Genomic DNA, 17,838 nt, shown 5'->3' with positions numbered 1-17,838 from the left:
CAAGCGCGACTTTTTGAGTAGAAATCGTGCCCATTTATCAACCGGAAAAGGAAAAGGAAAAAAGGCCCAACATGTAAGGTGTTCTTATCAAAGGAAATACATGCAGATGAAATCCTAGGTTTGACGAAAGAAAACTGGTAAAAACTAAGACTTTTCTATCACATCCGACTGTAAAAGGATATTTATAACTTAAGCTGTTTACTCGGCGATCTCGTCTGGTAAAAACAAAATTGCCTACTCCTATGGCTGTTCACCAGACGCTTTCAATTATATGCGACAAAAAAGGACTAGTAGAATCTAGGTGCTTCCCAAGTTCGTCTGTTGCCTGAAAAACTGTTCCATATATTAGCATTTCCATTAATATCTTAAGCCCATATAATTACGATACTTAACGATAATTTAGGTTAAGTCTTCGATACAGTCGTTTTAATGTAGCCTCAGCCATGAGATACATAAGGAAAAATAAATCATCTCAATCTTCTTATTGGCGTCTTAAGCTCATGCTCGAGATTATTGTGAATTAAAAAAGCTTCTTAGTCAAAGAGTGAAGGTTACATTTTGTTTCAGCAGCAAAACGAGCGGTACCTGGGACCTGCCTACGATCCGTCTAGGGATTTGTCACCGAACTTGCCCTCATGCGAACCCCAAGTCAAGGGAGAACCCCCGGGGGATATTCAGGGCACCACTGGAACCCAGGATAACAACAATCATACTGAAAAAAGTAATGATTAATTGTACAAAATGTGCATTTTTGTGAATTTTCAACGCTTCCAGTGCACCAATCATGCGGCTCAGAAACCTGCCGCCCCCAAACTAGTCTGCACGATTCTTGCCGAACGACGTCAAACGCACCCCTTCGACCGCCCCAACCGATCACCCCACCGGATCTACGGAGACCTGGGTCTTCGTTTGATCACCACATTCCAAAAATTGAGCCAGACACTACTCCATCTACTCCCCCAACACCTCCATCCAGGTTAGTTTAGTGGGCGTGGTTAAACCTGGGATCAGAGGGGTCCCCTAGTTTGAAAATTGTCTTGTCAACGAAAACGGCTTAAGCCCTGTGGATTAATTTCTAAAACATAGGGGTATACGAGAGGTTTGATAATCCTCATTTGATAAATGCCATGAGGGAATTTCTAGTGGTAAACTCGTACTAAAATTAGTTCTTATAACAGAGTTATGTACGCTACTGACCTCGAAGAATTAAAAAAGTTGCTCATTTTTTTAAATGGAAAATTTTAAATTTCTTTTTCAAACTCCGAAGTTCCGAAAATTCAGGGAGCTCAAGCTGTAAAACTGCACTAAAAATCCGCAACTGACAGTTCACTTTCGTAGAATTCGAAAACTCGGAAAGCCCTGAAAAGTTGCTTTGTACATTCTCGTGCATCAACACGTATTAGTCAGGGACGCATCGCGGGGGGTTCAAGTTAACCAGTGCTGTCGCGTATGGGAGTTTGAAAAGGACAAAATGATTCATTTTTTCTCCACGAAATCATTTTTGTCTTAATGTCAATGTTATGCTGATGACTTTTCAGAGATTGCTGAACTGATCAAACGAGTTATCTATTGAAGTACGCGCGTTCATTTTCAGTTGATAATCAATGGCGCATCTTACGAGAACTTACAGACGAATAATTGTAACTTACTTCTGTGCCTTAACACGTGTTTGTAATAAAGCCACGCCATTGATTTTATGAAAATCGATATAATTCAAGGTTTATAACCACTTAGCGATCGACCTGGTCTAGTCAAGAGATCTATAAGGAGATCACGTTAATTCTATAAGATCTACGACAATACCTTACAGGCTTGTACTATACTTTACGCCATAAACCTCATTGATAAAGTAGATCAACCCAATTACGGTTTTGATCAGGATTTGTTTGTCATGTCGAAACTGCTTTTCGCCCTGGCGCGGAAAGTTTGTTTTCGCCAGTGGTCGCGTCGTAGTGCTCGGCAAATTCGTTCAGGAGGCAGAATCGACTTTAACTCGGATATAAGCTACTAGCTTTAGCGACCGGCAATTAAATGAGTTTTTAATAATTTTTTTTATTCCAGCTGTGCAGATGAAATAGGTGGAATTGCAATTTGTGCGGGTTGTGGACACAAAATAACGGACAGATACTTTTTACAAGCTGTGGAAAGACGGTGGCACGCCCAATGTTTACAGTGTTGTCAGTGCCGGAATACTTTGGACGGAGATATCACGTGTTTCTCAAGGGACGGCAACATCTACTGCAAAAAAGACTACTATAGGTAAGCTCCAAGCAGGACAAAAGAAAGATTATTTTTTGTATTTTTTACGCATAACTGCGTAATGATTCTAATCCTCGACGGTTTCTTCACTGAATACCCGAACCGAATTGAGAAATTACCATACCGCCTAGTTAACACTTCAAGTGTGAATTAGATAGATATCAAGGTGCATGTACATATAGTCTAACAGAATTTCTCTTCATTATTTAAAATAGCAAGACTTTTGGAGGTACGTGCCTTCAAGTGGGCATTTTCGCTTAAAACGGGCTCCAACAGCAGTTTCTTTGCCCGTACAAGAACTCTGAAAATCCCCATTCTCAAAGTCATTTTATTCATATGAGTTGTTTTTTTACGTGTGTATACCTGTTCGGAACAATAAATTATATTGTGAAAACTAATGCGCTTAACTTACGAGTTCTCAAGCTGGTAATCGCCACTATACGCTTTCAATGAGCTATTAATAATGATTAATATATTAAGACACTTTTATAGAGGATTAAATCTGCCGCTTTATTTAAGTCGTCCCGTCCGTCCAGTCAAAGGGAGATTAAAAATGTACGCGGTGTACAGTTTTACATGTACTTTTTTTCCCTCATTTGTTTAATCACTCCCGTCCCCATCATCTTCTTTAGGCTCAATTTTTTCTGTAGCGAAATGTGTAACGTCTTCGAGCAAATAAATTCATTTTTTTTTTTTTTTTAAGATTAATCTGAGCAGTTTTACGAGATCCATCGGGCTCAAATTTAACTCCTTCATCATACCCCGAAACCGATTATTGATCAATTTTTCCATGCTTTAAAGTCAGCATCGATGTAGCGTGCAACAAATGGATTATTTTTACATACTTCATGTACGTGTTAGTGCAGGTATGCATTGCCTGGTGTTTAAATGTTTTATTTGAATAGCAAAATAATTATTTTATACTTCATGCATCTCATTAAGAAACCTCTGAAACGCGTATGTCGGCATGCAAGTAACGAGGGAATTACGTATCCAGGAATTGTGCTATTGAAATGTCTCCCTTTCAGGTCACCCAAATGCGTTAAGGTTCCTGCTACAAAACCCCTCACGTGTTGTAATATTGGGCGAATAACCATCGAGAAAAACGGTTCTTTTTTTGTCACGATATACACGGTGGCAAAAAATCGCGGCACGACCGCAGTTCAAGATGGCACATTATTGCGGGGACACTGTCTCGATGCCGGATCAAATTTCCTCGAAGTGCATGATTGCGAGAGCCAATCGCCAGCTCCTTTTGTTTGACTTTGTCTCCTGTATATCAGGCCCACACATGGCGCCCGACTGGTACCGGTACCCGAACCAAAACGGCAGATATGCATGCGAAAGTTAATTCCTGCTGCGGGACGAACGGGCATATTGGGTGCCTTAGAAGGTACCTAAAAGTCAGTGGCAGATTTTCTCCATTAGCTCAGAATACTTCGTTTCGATTGACGAAGACCAAAAAGGAGTAAAGATTTTTACGGAGAGACCTGAATGAGCGCTCAAAACTAAGAGAAGTCTGGTTTAGACTGCCTACGGGGACGGTCCCAAAAGTGTCCGACTTGACTTGGAGTCGAGATTTTTTTGCTAGAAATGTTCCTATATTGCATTTACAAAAAGCTTATGCGTAAAGTCCGAGAGTGCTACGGTGATTATATGCTTTGAGGCCGGTTTTAGTGAATGCTTTTATAGACTTATTGACTATCTCCCTAAGGGAGAAATCATAAACAGAAAATATTATACAAATTTATCGCAGCGTTTGAGCGAAAAAATTAGGGAAAGGCGACTGCATTGGTGAAAAAGAAAGTCCTGTTTCATCAAGACAACGCGCCAGTTCGCACTCCCAGCCTCGTGATGACGAAAATTAATCAACCTGTTTCGCATTTTTTCGTCATCCACCCTATTCGCCAGATTTAGCTCTCTCAGATTATTTTCAATTTCCGAACTCGAAAAAGTAGCTCGGTGAAAAGAGGTTGGCCAATGACGAAGGGGCGGGGTCTGAGGTTGAAGCCTATTTTGAAACTTTCGAAGTTTCTCACCATCAGCAAGGTAGAACATTGCTGGAAAAAGTGTGTCGATTTCAAAGGAGACCACGTTGCGAAATAATTAATATTTCCCAATGCGTTTTCTTTAAACGTTAAATTCGGTATTTCCGGAGCTATCCTCCCAAGCTCGGTCCTCATAAGTTGTGAGGCGTGGTTTATTGATCACCTTCATGCTAATTTATCCCTCCATAAAATCGCTCTATTAAGCTCTATTGAATGTTTTGAACCATATGACTTGTTTTCCATTTAATTAAATTGAATTGGGCAGGTAAAATGGAAACAGGAGCATATTGCCTGGTGCCTTTTCATAGAGTCTTTAAGGTTGTTAATACATTAAGACGCATATGCCTTACCCGCAAATCTTCAAAATTGGCCCTATTAATGTGTCACCTTTTCAGTAATAACTTCCGCTGCAAACTAATTGAAACTTTCAAATCTCACAGGCCGAACAATTATAGCATTAGTAGTCAATAAATTAAGCAAATTTCTCTAAAAATACTCCTAGGCAGACTTCTTGAAACGATTAGAGACAAATTTTGCCCCTTAAATCATACTTGCAGTTTATTTGTATACGTTTTAGACCGCAATTTACTGCACCAGCTCAATGTAAATCACTTTTAGAGTGCTTTAAATGGGAGGGATTCGGTTATATTTAGAACCGGAGGAGATATGCTCAAGCCTTGATGGGAAAATATTTGATATACAACGTATTCTTTAAATGGAATGGAATGGAATGGAAAATGACAAATATGATTATCATTTTCAGCAGCACGAGATAGAAAACACGTCAGTTCCGCTATACATATACAGTGTGGCTGTTTCTGAAGGCTCTGCCGTGTGCGAGTCCGGTTAATTATAAGACACTCGTAATTCTCCGTCAGGAACACCTTAAGACAAACAGGATCCGACTCCTATGAGTCAGTAACAGGTGGTACTTAACAGCAGTGTGGCAGTATGGGAATGATCATCGCCTTGTTCCTGTAGGTTTTGTGGTGTTCGCGGTGAGAGAATTACAAACATCTCATTATCAATAATAACATTTTTAAATGTATATTCACTTCTGAGAAGACAAGGCAATTTCAATGATCATTAACTCGTAAATAATGTGAATCAAGTTGTAAATTCTACGCCATCATATTAGAGTTTCTTCCTAATTGATTCGAAATTGATTGCTAAACATACAGACCTATTAATGGCAACGAGCAACAATAGAGACTGTTTAACGCGCAATCACGGCTAAGGGGTTAATAAAATGTAAATAATTAATCGCTTGTTAATATGTTTGTTAGTTATAACGTTTTTACGTCAACTGCATCTCCAAAAACCTAGAAATAAATCATTTTTACGCTTCATTTGAAAGTTTCTCTAATCGCTCTAAGTGGATTCGCACTAAATTAACTTGTATTGTCTTGTATGTCAAACTTGTATGTCAAAAATTGTGAGAGTCGCCAAGGAATTCAGTTGGTTTATGTCAAAATGTGTGACAGTAATAAGTGTCAGATACCGATCATTTGTCAAAAATTGACGTTACGATGAGTAAGGCGCCAGCTGTCGACTCTACTCATCAACCGTCAAAACGCGCGAAATCGTACGTTAATGAAAAGTCAAATTAATGGGGTCATTATTAAATGATCGAACGTACAGGGATTTTATATATTTTTGCCGCCTCGTAGCTCTTAACTTAAACCGAGTTAAAAGGTCGGTTAAATGAGACAAAAATTGCTTAAGTTAATTATAAACTGAAACTCGGTAACGGTGCCGGTAAATTTCGTCTGGTTTACGAAATGTTGAAAAACTTAGTATGTTTTCTAATATTTTTAAAGTCAAGTTCAAAATGTGACTTAAAATTTCATGCAGAGAATTTTTATCATAGTTGAAATGAAGAGTCGCAACGTGCAATCGTGTGACGGTTCGTTGGATTGGGTTGGGGAAATACAGTCAAAAGATGACAGGTCCGTACTTAAAAATTGGAAGATGGAGGTGCAGGGCTCAAGGAAAAATCGAAGTATGCCATTGATGGATGTCTCGTCAGATTAAAAAACATCGAAGAAGGAGAAGGAGGTTAATGGAATATATCTATAAAAATTACAGTTTTGTAGATACATTCCATAGGTCTGAATGATCAATCACAACTTTACCGGCTGATGTAAACTTTGGTTGAGCGAAAAAAATCGACGTCATTGTAACATCGTCAAATCTCTTAAGAGTCTCAGCAATGTACGAGTTCGGCTGGACCAAGGTTAAGCTATCATTATATAACCGGGTCTTAGTAATTTTAAGATTTTTTTTATGTGCTTTCAGATCAATTTGCGTAGGAATTTTCGATGTGAGAATAATTTGATATAAAACTTAATAGGTTTTGAACTCCGCAATAAAGAAACGTAATCGGAATAAAAGTTCGTGCTTAAAATATTACGCTCGTTTTGCAATTGCTTAGGTATATAAATGAAGAAATAACAATCATCCTGAGAACTTGCCGTTTCACGACATTTTTCTTGTTTCTGTGAGAAATTCCCATTTTATTCGCGTTTTAAAACAGACGTTCACCCAAGTAGGAAAATTTAACAAGGCCTGTTCGTTGCGATAATTTGTTCTGAATGAAAATTGCCTCAAACATGTTAATTTAAGTATTCATCAGCTTATAGAGGTCACTAGGGAATTAAGATTTTTGTGTACATAATTCATGAACCCGAAAACACAAGTGGGTTCTCATTGGCACTGGTCCTTGACCGCAGGACCGGTTCTAATGACACGATATTAAGTTCACTTTCGGTAAATGGGTCAGGCCCATCTACGAAGTGGACCGGTTCCTTTGGTATTATCTCAAAAAGAATTCCTTGATTGAGTACGACTAGAAAGCACAGTAAACTGACCACTCTTGCGCTTTTATGAAAAAGAACTTGTGGCAATATACTTGCTCAATAGTTGTTGCGTATATAGATACACTTAATCAAAGTTATTATGTGAAATCTTGGATAATTTTATTACGGATATTAAAATCCGTGACGTTAATGGGTCATTTTTTAAATAAATTATTTCCAAAAAATTGCGCTAATATCGCTATTAAACTTGTATTTTGATTTTACTACCTATTCGGCTTCCTACTATTAGTCAAATGTAATTTATCGCCCCATCAGAAATAAGCTATAAAATGTAAGGATATGGAAAGAAACACATTTATAACGAACTAATAAAACAAATGTTGCTTTGATTAGAAATTAATTATACGGTCAAGATCGGGAGGTTGAGTTGATTGGAATTGGGTCACGTCTCGGCTTAGGACCAGCGATTTATCTAAAATGTTCGTGATCTTGTCCCCCCCAAAATTAAGGTCAATTTTTAGTATCGAAATCTATGCCGATAAAGCTTCGGTGGAAACTGATTTCCCATTCTTCCAACAGCTATTACGGTACATTCACAATATAATTCCTACATCGTAAAAGACTTATTAGTTAATTTTTTTTGTTGAAAGTTGTGAATTTAATAATAATAATATCATTAATAATTCAGAAAGATATTTTATAGCCTCGCTCTGTTTCCTGATTATGAATAAATCAAAAATAAATTATACTTTATAGTCGTTGGACTATAAAGTCTCACAGTCATATGTTAAGTCTCCTTTTCCCAAAAAACAAATTACAGACTAATGGTTTTCGTTTATTAATTTTATCATTACCATTTATATCCGCAGATTATTAAAAGTCTTCATGGAATTTAAACGAGGAAAAACATGTTGATGTGCAATAAAGGGGGGGTAATTGTTTCCATTAAGTTAAGCGATTAGTCCTGAGTTGCGTGTTTAAACCGGAGCGGACTCGATCTTTCCAAATGTACATGTCCGAGTGATCGAAATAAATGAATGAGTGGCCTAAAACGGTCGATTTTACAATACCGCCACGATGGTGGATAAAACCGCAACATTGGCGAGATGCACAGATCACCGATTACTCCACATCAAACAATAAACGCATCTTCTCTTCCTTTTCTTTAGGCGGAGAAAAGTGAGTTTAATAAACTGCAAAAGTGATAAACGTTATACCTACCTGCAAGCACGTAGTGGAATACGAACATGGATATCGACCGTTGAAATGGAAAACCAATAGAATGGACCGAACGTACAATGCATCAAAGAGGAAAGTTGCCGTTAGAAGGAAATGGGAAATTGATTAAAAAACGCTTTAAAAATTATTTAAATCAATCGAGCGTGGAACATCTCAAAGTTCTGTAAATTTAGACACTTCTTCCGTTTTATTGATTTTGGTCGCACACTTTACAGCGAACTCGCGTAACGTGATAGTTGCGACGAATTAGATGCGTCCAAAACCTCGCATCATTCAACCGCCGCTCTCATTGGACCAGCAGTGTCCGAACTTTGCCGAAACAACTCGAACGAAGCGCGTTAGACGGACGCGTCGAAATTCGTCCGCACGTTAACCCTTTGATAACACCGCTGCAGTTTCTCTTGAGATATTTTCGTATTCGCATGCCGGACGGAGGGTATGTGGTGTACCCTCATCTTACTTTTTCCGTGAGAGTTTCGAATACACGAGACGGAGATTTTCAGATAAGAAATAATGTGTTCCATTAAGCCATCTTGAGCAAAAATATCCCCGAAATACCCCGAAGACACCTTGATGAATCGGACACATAACAATTATTCCTCAGAAAGCGGATAAGGAAAAATCTCGAGTCGTTTGGAGAGAAACTGAAATCATTACGTCGAATGGGTAGAAATACCTTGGAGCACGGTAGTGAAAGAAGTTGAACATTAATAATGGACGAGTGCAATTAATCAGAAGTCATATTAAACAGTAGCCCCGCATTTTCTTCGGATACCGTGTCGGCAGACGCGGATTGTTTGAATATCCCCGCAGAGGACGCTGCGAGTCGTGTATTTTGCGGATTCCGCACTTTGTCATGTGGCTAAATTATGGACCGGTCGCAAGGCTGCATGTTTTGCTTACTTTATTAAGAAAACTTTGTCTCACGCTGCGATTTGCCGGTATTTTTCTTGAATTACTTTATATACGACCGAACGGGAGCTGATTTTTTACCCGGATTATTACCGAGACCGTAGCTCGAACAACGGCCTCTGAGTCCTCCTTTTTTCTACACTTCTGTCTATGCTGTTAATCTCAAAATTACCAGCATTGCGAACTCGTTTCTCTGTGTTACCCCAACACTCTAGTTAGGCGTTTACGGTTGCTCGATGCCGCAGCGATCGAAAAGTTAGTAGTACCCAGAACTCAAATGCTCAATCAAACGATGAAGGAGGACTTATGACAGTTTGAATTTCGACATTCTCCAAGCACCTCATTCAAACCTGTAGACGAGTTTGGCCATACCCGCCTTACAGGTTCCTTTCGTGAGGTTTCTCCAATGTTCGGATGGATCCCAGCCAATAGCGGCAAACGTCGCACTCTCCGAGTGCTGTGGACACACACCAACTCGCCTCAACTGTCACATTTAGCAAGTATTTACTACTTCACAGGAATGCAAGAGAGCGGACGTATCTTTTTTACTAAAAAAACCTGTTTTGTTATATTTTGTCGAAGAAAACTATGTATTTTTTTTGTGAGTTGACACTACACCATCATGATAAATATTAATGAAATTATAGTTTATTTTAAAATGTTTGGCAGCACAGAACAGCTATAAACACGATTTTATATTAATGAGGTGAACCGTCATTGTTTGCCAATACAAGGGACAGTTCATTGTGCACGGGTAGTTCTCGCAGTGTTCGTGCTCACCGTGGACCCTTAAAAAACACAACAAGTCATAAAATTTCAACAACGATAGTGCGCGTGAAATGTAGTGTCAGTGGCGGAGTTTAAACAAGGGGAAAGTTAAATTTAATAAACAATTTTTTTAAAAGTTTTATATAATGTTTATTTAAAATATGAACGTCGATAATATTAACAACACAGGCTACAACGAAAAAAAAATCATAAAACATAAAAATTATAAAGAAATTCAAATAAGGCGTATAAAAAGATAAAGCTATACAGAGTGGTCTTCCAAGAATGGATTGCCAAAAAACCATGATTTGAAAAAATTTGAAAATCGGAGGATGTACCTAAGTCGTTTGGGGACGCACGTTAAAAGTATTTTCAAGATAGCGGCATTTGCTTATTTTAAACGAAATGTCCTACGTTTTATTGCATTTTTAGGCCCTACCATGAATTCTGAACACCTTTTATATGAAATGTTTCACCCTTATCTTTAACCGTTCTAGAGATATTTACACTTAGATATGCAATTTGACAGTCGCAGTCGTTGATTCGTTTGGTGATATTATGAAAAACGAAAGCTTTATCCCTACAAGTTTGTGAAGAATTGCTAACAAAGCACTAGTTTAGCCGCGCATGCGGTAAAACTCGCGAAATAACATACGGGGTGTCCAAAAATAATTTTTAGAGTTGACAAGTCTATATTTTCTAAGATAACGACAAAATTTTTTGAGATGACCATGGTTTATCGGGGTTTTATGACTTTCGACTCCTAATTGTGATGTCAAATAGTGTATAATGGATTATAATTATATAATTACTGTTTCATGATTTCTTGATTACCTGAATTTTCTTTTTTTTTTAATGGTAGCGGGTGGGTTGGAGAGGCACTTTTTACCAGAAATCATTAAAGCGATGAATCCGGTATTTTACGATACTAATTTCTCGAAATAAATTGCAAATTCATTAAAAATAAAATACTAAACAGGAAAGTGAGCCTGTAAACATAAAAGACCGGATAAGACTGAAAATTTGTACTGTCGGATGGCGGATACATCGCAGGAAAGATTTTTTAATCTCCTTCTCGTAATTGCCAGATATAAACTGTAAGTTAGTTAATAAGTAAGTATCGACGAAAAAAGTGAGCTAATGAGCGACAAATAACGAAGTTAAAGTTACTTAAAAATTGTGTGATGCCCTATGGCATGGGACTCGTCGAATCGTCTTCATCGTGTCATCGGATGGTAAATGCGTGAGAGTTTTTAAGCGGCCCTTTAGCTCTGATAAACCAATCCGGCAACGTAGCGGCAATCCAGAAGCGTCAGAAGGGGTTTTATTGAACTCACTCGGGCGACATAGCAACTACATAGAGATGTATAAAAAGTATAATATATTTCTGGCGAAGAAGACAGTTCCGGTTAGAATTTCACGCTAAACACCTATAAATATATAATATTACTGACCATCACTACCCATATCCTGGTGCATTTTTACGACTGCCGGTACCACTCCACGTCGATCACATTTTCCAGCCGTTTCCACTTTTTACGGTAAAATTCACCTTTATTAAATTACCTGATATATTATGACCCTCATATAAGGAAACAATTCCAATTAAACGAAAAAAGGCCCCATTGCTTCTGTCTCGTATCGACGGCTTTTTAATTATCGCAGCTAAAAAACTCGATCTCATAAATCATTAATATTTTCCAAAAATTTAGCATTTATGAAACGTTAAATAACAACAATTACCATTGATTTATGCCTGACAAGAAACGCTGCTGAACTCATAAAATATTAAAATATTAATTTAATTAAAATTACTGTAGCCTACACGAAGGTCGTTATTTCATAAAATATCAGCCGTATAAAACGTATTTTTTACTATTGGTTCGCTGTTAATTGTAAAATATGTATTGGTTTACTGGGGGGTTATTAATAATGGTATAGAAATGCAATTAATTCCGTACCCGAAAAAATGCATGAAATTTATTGTCGCTTTGGTGCAAACTCATTTATATAAGTTCATAAAACAGAGAAGTAATATTACACCTGTCGTTTGGCTCCGTGCAAAAACGTGCGAACGTTGTGTGGCTTAAACCGTATTTATCAAACTCATTTATTATAAAAACACAAAAATCATTAAGGCTACTTAAGGCCACTCGGGGAAAACATTTGAACAAACACGACTGGGCAATCCAAACACTCAGGAAGTCAAGTCAAACCAAACATTTTAATACTGAAACCTGTTCCGCCGACAAACAATTTTATTATTGCTCGCGCATTTTCGGTAGATCAACAATTTTACTTTCAACGAGAACTACTACGCCTTGAGAAGCAGACGGAGAAGAGAATGCCATCGTCATCGTCATCGTCATTTAAACGCTATTTGACAAGCAAAGCTAAATTTCCTTGACAAGTCCTTTGATGTTGCCCACTACTGTGGGGAGACATGAAAGTCGTAAATAGCGAAATTGGTTTTAATGCTTATGTTTTGTTCTGTTATGTATAAGTCAATTTATGTAAAATCCTACAACGTAGGTTTAGGGTTTCAAACAGAACCGCGGTTTTAGTGTTCGGAGGTCGAGTGGGTTTGCTAATTGGTGGTGACATGGGTGTTTCCGAGATGTGATGGTAGTTTGTCAACATTTGCGAATGTTTGCCAAACAGGTTTGATTTTGGGTTAAAATTTAATAAAAACCGAAAAGGATTGTGTAATCAGCTCCTTGAAATGAAAAAGTAAAACACCTGACGAACTTAAATGCGTAAAAGTTAACCATAACTCACACGAACCTTGTTGTCGGGCTAGTTCAGGTGCACAGCTGCGCGTTAATGACTTTTTATTTCGCGGCATCAATACCGTCGAAATTCTTCGACTTTCTCTCCTATTTCCGTTCGATTCTTTATCGAATTTCATACCGACGAATTTTCGGAAGAACAGCAATTTTATTCTATTCCAGGGCTAATAGTTGTTGCTAACCGCAACGACAAATATTTGCTTTTTTAAACTGCGCATTTTCCTAGTTAAGGTTGTCGACTTAGACTTCTATAACAATAAGGAAAGAATTATGTAAATTTGGATATGCCATCAACAGGTCGATGGGAATTTTTAACATGGAACACCGCGCTTTTCTCCGTCGTTTCTCTGAGTTTCATTACTATAACACGTTTCGAACTCAATTCGCAAATTTTCAAGTTTAACATGTTTAAACTGGCGAAGGAAGGGATTTTTCAATGTATCGATATTTTAAAACATCGAACTTTCAATGCATACCGTCAGAATATTAGCAACGATCTTTTAAATAAGAGAGACTGCGCGTCTCTACATTTTTTGTAAATTTCATTACTGCAAAATCTTTAGATCCGAATCCGCCAATTTCCAAATGTAACATGTCCGTAGCGACTAAGGAAACGATTTCTTAATTTGTCTACATTTGCATGCCTAGGACTGGATCTGCTGTTGGCGAATCGATGAGGGATTGACTACCGGGCTCCACATTTCCTCTAGATTTCTTCAAGTTTAAACGTTTTACGTTTAAACCTCTTCTGTCGAATTTGAAATGCGTTTCCTGACGTCATTTCAAAATCAGGAAGTTGTAACTATTCAGAAGGAAAACCGGACCAATTTACTCGAAAGCGACAAGCCTAACAGAATCGAACGTTTTCGGAGCTCTTCGGAACTATGTGACCCGATCGAGATGCGCAAATCGGTTATTCCAATGAGGCGGGCGTATGTCAACTGGGCCGGTATTTTCAGAGATGTTTTGCGGGCGGAAGCACCGTTTAATCGGACAACTATAGAAATCATCAAACTCTATGTCGGATTTGTTCAAGTCAGTTTAAAATGAGTCGAAAGTATTTTTTCTACGGTGAAACTAAATGTGTTTGCTGTCCCTCTCATGCTCTAACGCTCGATTCCTGTTGTAAATCCACTGGACCGAAATCCAGGTGCATGTAGAGTGATTATAACAATAACAATCGCTAAGCACAAATTACTGGGTATAAGCTGCAAAACCAGGCAATGTAATATGATGGAAGACCTTAATCCTGCATGCAATGGGTTTGTGTATACGGATTTTCTTGCACTCATCATGCGACGGTTCACTTCCGCTCTTTTCTGGTCAAAATGTGATTTATTGTTGCATCTTCATTGCAGACAAAATCGTGATGAAGGGATTTTCTAGTACCGTTAGAAGTACTGTTTCCCGATTGTGCACAAGTCAGAACTTTCGAATGCAAAAATACCACTCAGACAGATGCATTTTTAATTGACTGGCTTTCAAACACTTAGTTATTATAATAATACTTATGCAAATACCCGTGTATTGTTAATAATACTAATATTGTGTCATACTTCGAGACTTTTCCCAACAATGGTCATTGCGAATGTTGAAATTCCTATTTCGCAGGCCAAAGCAAATAACTCGATTGATTTCAGCATGCTCTTAAGCTGCGTGACATAGAGTTGTGATTTATTGCTTAATTGCTTTGTTTCTCTGACAGCCCTATTATTTTAATTCCCTGCAGATTAAGTTGTTGCTTGTTTACATACAGCTAAGTTGGATTTAGTATTAAAATCACACGAGTTGGCTCCAAGCATTTTTCCATATAACCAGAAAATTAAGTTTCATTACAACAGTTATAATAGTAAATCATTCCTAATCCGATTACTCGAAAGAAAAAGTAAAGCGATAACATTCAAATTGGGCACGCAATGTAGAAAAATATACATTCCAATAGCATGGAACTGTTAATTAAGAGATGCAATCGTCTCATCCATAACCATAACTTCCTATCAAACAATAAACAGGAATGCGAGCAGACCAATAATTAAAATCATGAAGTGAATATATTGGTTTCTAATCAGTAAACCATTACGGATCAGATATTGACCATGCTACCGCGTGTTTCCTAGCTATAAGACGATAAAATCAATGTATATTTCTTGTGTTTACTGAACATTTCGCACGTATGTACTTGGATTATGCCGGTGCTTTAACAGTAATTGCATGTCTCCATTTAAACTAATATCCAGCTGGATATTATCACGATTTGTTAATTTACAGAAAAGGGATTAATTTTCAGCCGTAAGTTACGTGAATTTTTCCCTCGTTGTTGGTTCCAACATCCCCTCGGGATTGCACCCCAGGCCTTGTCATCACTTATCAGAAATATTGGTGTGTCGTGTGCATTCGCTATTTTGCCACACTCAGTGTTGTCCCTAGTCCTCATGTCAGTAAATTTTCCGTATTGAAATGAACGTGTTCCAATGTTTCTTGATTCGTAATACCAGCACTCACCCCAATTTATCTCGCCGACTTAATGTAAGTATGGTCCGAACACTCTGTCATTAGTGATGGTCTGTGTCACCCCTTTTAGCTTCACTCATTGATCCGTGTTCTGTGTTTGTGTCCGTGCGGTATAAAAATTCCTTCCAACTTACTTCTCAATCATCCTGGAGGTTCGTTCCTCCGGCGAGTGAAATTCTTGTCGGTTTTCACAGATATTACACGTTTCTTTATGAATCTACAGTTTTCTGGAACGGTTTCACGAAATCACCTGCATCGCACTGTATAAAATTCGGTTTCCCAATTCTGGCCATCCCCTCCCAACCACACCCATGAAACGCTGTGCCTATATTGCACTCATGGTCACGTGATAAGCCATACTTAGATGTGCTTAAGCACAGCCCCAGATATTTTTCCTCCTTCTAGCTAAATGTAGCTGTGCCTTGAAGGTTATCATGTACCTTTAACAGATCGCTTCGCCTATAGGTGAACTATCTCGGTGTGTTTGAGGCCACAGGTCTAAGTTTTCTAGCGTTTCTTTGTTGTTATACACCGTGTGGGACATTTGGTGTTCTAGTAAGTACCGAATTCTTACCCGGAGGACGGCTGTTGTCGGATGCTTGTCTGTTCCTAGGACATCGTCTTAGTACGTGTTCCATATGAATGGTGCTAATATGGAGCTTCTGCATCGTCACACAGCACAAAGCCACTTACTACACTTTTCTTTGAGGTGTTATATTTTCCTGTCTGTGAGGCAAAACATGTTTATATTTATGAAGTAACTACTAATGCTCCTTTCTTTCACTTCAGGAACTATTCTATGCTATAGTACCGTACTAGCCGTATTTACCAGATATGTCCGTATGTATCATTATGCAACTTTCGCGATTCACGTAGACCATTTCCGATTATATTAATGACTTCCTTTTCGGAACAACTTAAAAGTGCAAGTTTCGCTGTGGGAACCCCCCTTTTGTTGTTTGTGTGCCTTAAGCATCTGAACTTATAAAATTCTTAACACACATCAATGCGATAAATCCAAAGATTTAGTTCAGAACGGATATGCAAAGGAAGATGGTCTGTTACGTCTCCCAGATGTCACATCCTGAAGAACATATAGAAAACTTGGACGGGTACACGGAGTACCGAAAAGCAACGCGCACCGTTAGCCATCTAATCAAGGGCCGAAATCTGTATTTAGAAGAGGGAATCGGAACCATCGGGACTGAAGAGAGCATTTCGCTGGAGTGATTATAGCAAACAGGACATCAGGAGAGGAATTCGTCCAAGAAATTGTGAAGCTGGCGGAATGAACGTGGAGTCCCTGAGAAGCGGGGATTCGCACGGTTTGGGGATTCTCTATAACCGTGAAAAACCTGAAAACGCCATCATGATCAAGAAGTTGATAGTGGCAAACAAAAAAGAAAAGTTGAGAATTGTTCGGCCATCCGAGACTTTAAAATTTAATTAAAATTGCAATTTAAAATTGCAAAACACTGCTGCGTGCCATCAACGCTCTGTCGTCAAACAGTCTAAAAAAAGTAATAAAAATAGTCATAACCTTCGTTCGCCTGTATTATATTATTATTATTATTATTATTAATATTATTATTAGTACTGATCAACCTTTATAATAACACACGCATATAAATGCCTAATGTTGAATAACTAGTTTGCGAGGTACGCGATAAAGTCAGCGAATGACAAATATCTGAAAAAGCACTTTTCAATCAAAAAAGGAATTTCTAAGAAAAGCAAGAATGCTAGCAAATAGAGCAATTCAGAATAAAGCCATCATCATCCTGATGGGACCACTGAACCTGAACCAATCGCCATCGACATGAAAACCTCCACTTTACTGTCCATAAATGTCCTATATATTATTCGCATGACTTCAGTACGATAATAACTAAATCTTCAAGATTTCTGCATATGGAAAGTTAAATTAGGAGGATTAATTGGTAACTGGTAATTGGTAATAGGATAATTGATAATTAGAGCGGGTAATTTTGGAGACCACCGAAGGGCTCAGAACAATCAAACAGCACATTACGTTATTTGACAATTAATCAGGGCGAGTGACGTCATCGCAACATGTATCTTTCGAAAAGCGATTTTCTCCTGACACGAAATTTCCAACAGGAGCAATTCATCGGAAGATAAGTCTCTCGGTCGGTGGTAAATGGTCAAATCGTGACCATTAGTCGAGATGGGCTAATGTGGCAACGATGGCACGAGAAATGAAGATCCCATAAGCCACTAATTAATTTAGATAACTTTGGGAACAGCTGCGCTCTGAGATAACCCTTGAAAACTAATACCAGTAATGTAAATCAGACGTGAAGCCAAATATGCACTGAATGGTAGAAAAGTTTTTCCGACTGTCGTCCAGTTTAGGTTGAATGGGACGTGGTTGTCAAGGATGAATGGGTTTTGAAGTGAAATAAACTCATCACCAAGATTCCTGAAAGCTCTCATGTAGATGTCCCCATTCGTCAAGTGTGAGCGGCAATT

General features: G+C 38.2%; 1 protein-coding gene across 2 annotated transcripts in view; it reads left to right on the top strand.

The window, feature by feature from the left end:
* LOC136346169 (protein apterous-like) overlaps positions 1 to 17,838 on the top strand; it is an 85,044-nt gene that overhangs the window by 26,880 nt on the left and 40,326 nt on the right. Inside the window, exons 2-4 of one of the 2 annotated variants that reach the window (XM_066295104.1) lie at positions 571 to 721; positions 775 to 976; positions 2,062 to 2,259. In XM_066295104.1, the coding sequence (XP_066151201.1) occupies positions 571 to 721; positions 775 to 976; positions 2,062 to 2,259 (551 nt within the window). Of the gene's footprint in view, positions 1 to 567; positions 722 to 774; positions 977 to 2,061; positions 2,260 to 17,838 lie in introns of both variants that reach the window. The other variant, XM_066295103.1, reaches the window with a different exon arrangement.

The sequence above is a fragment of the Euwallacea fornicatus genome, chromosome 22 (genome assembly GCF_040115645.1).
Source record: "Euwallacea fornicatus isolate EFF26 chromosome 22, ASM4011564v1, whole genome shotgun sequence".
Classification (NCBI taxonomy): Eukaryota; Metazoa; Arthropoda; class Insecta; order Coleoptera; family Curculionidae; genus Euwallacea; species Euwallacea fornicatus.
The sequence above is the reverse complement of the archived record's forward strand: the minus strand, read 5'-3'. Positions and strand labels throughout refer to the sequence as shown.